General features: G+C 31.1%; 1 protein-coding gene across 1 annotated transcript in view; it reads right to left on the bottom strand.

The window, feature by feature from the left end:
• Positions 1 to 1,375: 1,375 nt before the first annotated feature.
• The window catches only part of Unc-76 (fasciculation and elongation protein Unc-76), a 51,081-nt gene continuing 46,405 nt past the window's right edge, over positions 1,376 to 6,051 (bottom strand). Inside the window, exons 2-5 of the mRNA XM_017619096.1 lie at positions 3,906 to 4,303; positions 3,618 to 3,833; positions 2,952 to 3,041; positions 1,376 to 2,882 (exon numbers count right to left, since the gene is read on the bottom strand). Of these exons, the coding sequence (XP_017474585.1) occupies positions 2,800 to 2,882; positions 2,952 to 3,041; positions 3,618 to 3,833; positions 3,906 to 4,303 (787 nt within the window). The 3' untranslated portion in view covers positions 1,376 to 2,799. The remainder of the gene's footprint in view (positions 2,883 to 2,951; positions 3,042 to 3,617; positions 3,834 to 3,905; positions 4,304 to 6,051) is intronic.

Below are 6,051 nucleotides of genomic sequence, written 5' to 3'. Positions count from 1 at the left end.
CATTCTAAAACGTTTTTCAAAACCTCCGCTATAATGTTTTTTGACTAAAAATTGGCAGTATTTGGATGAACAACTAAGCAACAACCAATAAAATCTTGTAATAAAAAAGCTTATAATTAAGAAAAAGTGCGCAGCGCATGCCTATTTTTACCGTACACTGTGCACATTTTTTTGCTTCAACATCCACGTTACGCTATACACTTATATGTATGTATAATAATTGTTTTTTACTTCTATTTTTTAATACATACTGACTTACATGAAAAGCAAACACTGCCAATAAGCATTACAAATAATAATAAATTACATTCAATTACATTTAGCTTTTTAAAAAAACTATAGATACATGATGTAAGCTATATTTTGCGGCACTAAAAGGGTGATCAGTGTTGTACTTAGTTACTGATCAAGCTTTTACAGTTGCATAAAATATTCACATACAAATATATACTTATAACTAGCAACCTATACATACTTATGTTTGTAGCTACGTGTAGCGTAGACTAACATAAAATATATGTATGTTTTTATATACATTAATGAGCAAATATATAATATCGAAGCGCTTTTAGATTACATGTGCGTGCTGCAGTCAAATAGCAGTGGAATTTTAGCGTTTTTTTGGAGCAATTTAAAATTTTTTGAATTATTTCTATTTTCTTAGTTCATTTGAAAGCAACAAATTACGGAACCTCAAATGTGTCAAAAGTCCTTGCACTGCTGTTCGTTTTTAATTCAACGGTTTTGTATTTAATACCGAGATGNTTGAAAGCAACAAATTACGGAACCTCAAATGTGTCAAAAGTCCTTGCACTGCTGTTCGTTTTTAATTCAACGGTTTTGTATTTAATACCGAGATGAATTAATGACTAGCAGTAATTAAAGCATTGGATTCGCAATGCCTGATCTCTCTTTCTGTCACGTCTGAGTATTTCCCTGTCAAACTTATACTTGTGAGGGCCAGAACACAATGCATGACGGAGGAGCTGGCCAGAAAAGGCGCCCTCGAATCGGTCTCACCGAAAAAAGGGAATACCTTTCACTAAATGTGGATTACTCGTGTTTAGTTGGGACTCGTGTCAGCACAGTGAACGTTGGTCGAAAACGGGGACATGTGCTACGATCTCATAGGCTTACAAAGCCGTAACTGTCAATTCTGGAGGGCGTATTGAAACTGAAGTTCACACGGTGAGACTAAACATCACACTGAATCCTCATCACTCTCGCAGCTGCTTGGAGGAAGGCGAAGTGAATTCATCACAATACTTCCTCTTAAACTGCCCAGCTTTTGCAAGGCTGCGCTTTAAACATCTGAGACCGCACTTTTTAAGAAGCAAGAGGGCTCTACCGTCTGCGCAGCATCGTTCTTTGCGCAAGGTGTTTTTCGCTTTAGATTGGTACTTATTTCTTCTAGATTTAAATTATTTTTCCAATAAAATTTAGCAAATCAGCATTTTTTTAAACATAGTTTCCACATTTTGTTTTAACGAAATATACCTAATCCGCATTTTTCTTAATTTTTTTTTTTGTTCATTATTCCTTCCAACGAATTTTTTTTTTTAATTTTAGCAAATTTAGTTTTACAAGGTTTTTTAAATTTTTCAATTATGTTTACAAATTGTAACCTTTATTAAATTTATGGACAAATAAAATTGACCAAATCTGCGATGTTTTCGTAAAATATAATTTTTAATACATTTTATTTAAACAAAATTGTCCAGCTTTTTGTAAAATTAAATTTTTTATATCTATAATTATTGTGTTTATTTGTAAAATTATTGTTTCAAGGAAAGTGTAGCATATCGGCACTTTAAATTCTTTTTGTGGATCATAACTCCCATTTAATATTGTTTTCAAATAAAATTTATCAAATCTGCACTGCTTTGTTTTAGATAAACTTTGATTTAAATTTTTACAAATGATATTTTAAAAAAAATTGCGATTTTTGGATAAATAACACATTGATTGAATATTTTAACTGATATTTGAATTAAATTATTTTATTTTTAGTGTTTCGACTAAAATTTTTTCCAATATAAGGTATGTACTAACACCAAAAAGCCACGTTTTTACAATAAATTTACAACAATTTTTTATTTTCTTTTTTAGGGCAGTTTAGATCAAATTATTATTTATATTACTTTTAACTTGCTAGGGAACACCATTCACGTTTTAGAAGTAGGGGACTGTGAGAATGTTAATATTTTGTTTCAATTTGTTACTAAATAATCGCTGTCTTTCAAAGAATTTCATTTTCTTAAGTATGTGTTTGCCTTCTACTGACAGTTTTCGTGTAGAAACCCGACGTCCATTTTTCTTTTTCAATTCCCGATTTCCGCTAAAAACGCATGCCACCTGCTTTTTGCAGCACTCCAAAGTAAAATTATTTTCTCTTAACATCACTAAATTCGCCATACACTTCGATATATTTTTTCGCTCGTTGATGCCAGCAAAAAATAATTGTTCTACATGCTATACACACACATATATGTATATACTCATTTTTTTAAGTTTTTTAATTAAAATCTGCTAATTTTATGCATTAATTGTTATTTCTTTAACGCATTTGCTTAAGATTATAACTAAAAAATGAAAAAAGTATGTATTAATTAAAAATATACTTTTCTAAACATAAATTGTTCATTTACATTAACTTCTCTTTTTCCAACGTATGGAGTTTATTTTTTTGTATGCTTTTTCTTTACTTTTGAAATTTTCTTCTAAATGTATTCACTGCAATTATGTACTAAAACACCTAACAACTCGACGACCATCTAATGCAGTGCGCACTTATGTCATTTATGTGGGGCAGAGTACTTTGAGTATGTAGTCCGTGAGCAGCGCGGGTACCGTTGGACTATCCTCATTGATGGCTTTAAGGACTGCAAGTTGAAGAAAAAACAAGGATAAACATTAAATTTATTTTTGTAAATTGAAGAGATTGTACTCACTTTTGATCAGCACTTGCAAGGACTGATTATTTGGTGTGCCATTCTCCATATGGTAGGGTATGACAGTGGTCAGATACTTTGGCTCCGGACCTGTTCGAGTTTTCAAATGGTAAAAAAAAATAGCACAAGAGTACTCTGGTATATTAATGCAATTACTTTAAGATGGATAGTCATTTGCCACAAAAAGAAAAACAGCAAAAGAATTTAGAAAATTAAATACTCGAATTCATATAAGGTGGTGTTACCAGAACAGCAGAATTGTCGCCTCTGCGGTTATTAAAAACAAAATGATGTATTTGTTATAATTATTAATGTAATTGTGCATATAATTTATTTAAGTAATTTGTGTTTTTCTACTCGTGCTACCTCCTTATAGGATAAAATACACAAATGTAAAAATCGAATTTCAATTGCATATCAATAATGAAAAAGATTGGATGAAAGAAAAAAAAATACAAAAAATCCAGTTTTTGGGTTGCCTACCCCGCAAAACCGGCTCCGTTTTAAGTTAGGTTTTCTCTCTTATTATTTTGTGTGTGTAAATTTGCAAAAGCAAAAATTATCTTACAGCACGAGTAGAACTCGTTCTTCGCAATCAACAAAAAATTATTTTTAATTAGGCAAATTTTTGAAAAAAAAATAAAATAAAAAATCTATTCCACTTACCTTGTAATTTTCCACGCTTCTTCTCCACATGATACTGTCGTCGCTTATTCTGTACCGCTAAAAGCAGTGAAATGAAGGAATTTTTCAGCTCTTTCTCATATTCTAGCTCATCGCGTAGCGCCAACTCGTTGATTAAAGTTTCGCTGAGTTCTTGTATGAGCATTTCCATTTCCATATACAGCTCATTCAATTGTGTTATCGATAAATATTGTAATTCTGTGAAAAGTAAAAAGACCATTAATCGTTAATTGAATTGTTAAAAATTAAAACCAAATTTTTTCTACTCACTCTCCGCATATAGTGGCGCGCCCAACACCTCTCTTGCCTTCTCTATCACCTCTGATTCGCATGTTTCTGGCTCATCCAATGGACTCTCAGCCTCATCCATGATGTCATCAATCTCCTTGATTACCTCTTCAACCGTTTTAATCGGCGCCTCCTGCTCGGCATTTAGCCCGTTTAATATCAGTGCATGCATATCGAGATCATTGGCTACAGCCTCGTCCTCACTGGTCAACTCATCGCCGGGTGTGTTGGCATCAAGCGTATTGCCTAGGCTACCATTGCCAGCACCAAGCTGATTTTGGCCCAAATTTAATGTGGGCATATGCATTTGACGTGTAAATGATTTCGACCAATCGATGGGAAGAATGTTGCCAAAATTGCCAGTGATGGTCCACCACATTCTGGAACGGAGAAAGTGTAGAAGTGAAAGGGGTTAATTTGATGGAGTAAGATTTATTTAACTTATCGATGTTTATATATTTTAGGTATAGGTACATATACAAAATTTACATATGTGCATACATACATATATATGTATCTAAAGTTTGAGGTTATGTCTGTAAATTTGTTTTTCGAGCACAAATAGGTGGGAGTGGAGACTATGGTTTCAGCATCTAAATACTAATTTAAAAAAGTCCTATATTCATACGAAGGGTATTTATTTTCAGTTTCCAGCTTTCAAGAAAAAACACAAGAAATCATTTTTTATTTTTTCCGTTGCGTGAAAAATTACTTTGCCGTTGCTGTAAATTTTCTTGAGGAAATATATATATTAGCATTTGTTTCTTGAGAGCTGCAAATTGATCTAAGAAATTTTGAGAGAAGAAAATTTCGTTTTAATTTCTTAAGCGTTTTTTTATATGAATTCTTTGTTTTACTTGAGAGCTGGATACCAGCTTTCTGAAAGAATCTATACAAACCGTATTTATTACAGATTTTTTTTTTAACAAGGTTGCCACTTTTTTGGAGTTATAATTTTTTCAATATTATTAGATTTACTTTATTGGGCTAGAATTTAGTGGGCAATAAAACTGCATACTTAGAATTTTTTATAAAAATTTTTTGTGAAATTGTGTTAAATTTTTCAAATTTTTCTACAAAGCTTGAAATTTGGACTTACATGGTTTTTGTTAGATAATGAGCTTTATTTTGATAAAAAAAATAAACATTAAACTAACCAAAGAAAAATAGACTGTATGTCGAATTTCTCGGTTTAAAACATGGCTAAAATTAATATTTGGTTCATCATGCATATATATGTATGTAGTATATCGTTACCTTAATTCACAAGGGCCCCAACCAATTTTTTTTTTATTTTTATTTTACAGGAGAAGCAAAAACAAATATAAAAAGAATATCAAAAATACGTAGGGCTTTTTAAAAAGTGGCATGTAACTCCGTTGTTTTTGGTACTAACACTTCAAAATTTTTATTGAAGGTGTATTTTAATCAGTGCTGCCAACTATTTGCGAGTAAAAAGAATCCAGATTTTTATAAAAAAAAACACTAAGAAAAAGTTGAATTCTACAAAACAAAAGCTGGAAAATAAATTGTTTTATATTAATATAATTTTTAACAATTCATTTGAAAGACTACTTGAAATTAAAATTAATAATCGAATAATGCAGCTGGGATCGAAGATCGTCAGAAATGAAAAATAAGGATAAAAAAATAATATTTATAACTATGTATGTATATATAAGTGTATATTGTGGCGTGGCTTTGTTTTCACCTAGTTTAGCTGACTGAATAAAGTTTCAGGTCTGCATTAGACCAAGGTAGTGAAAGTAAATGAAGTGCGAATTCCGCCACCTGAATCCGTATAAGTTTGAGAACTTCTGCTCAAAATTGCATTGTATTATTTATATTGTCACATTTTACAAAATTAATTTTATTATACTGAATTATTATTTTTTCTATGATATCATCACTGTAATTAAAATGCTTTAGAATATCTTCTTTCTCCTCCACTGAAAGCGTATTAATCGTTTCGAAATTATCTGGTAATTTTAAATACAGATGTATATACTATATTGTATACGTGCGTCAAGTTAGCACTACACTTTTCGAAATTGGAAAAGTTAACTACGGCATTAATTGTAGTGTTTTTGTTGTAAATTTGTTGTGGAAAGAAAAAATTTGTAGCTCT

The sequence above is a fragment of the Rhagoletis zephyria genome, unplaced genomic scaffold, assembly GCF_001687245.7.
Source record: "Rhagoletis zephyria isolate East Lansing unplaced genomic scaffold, Rhagoletis_zephyria_1.1 Rzeph_scaffold_01782, whole genome shotgun sequence".
Classification (NCBI taxonomy): Eukaryota; Metazoa; Arthropoda; class Insecta; order Diptera; family Tephritidae; genus Rhagoletis; species Rhagoletis zephyria.
Note: the sequence above shows the minus strand (reverse complement) of the source record. Positions and strands in the feature narration are given on the sequence as shown.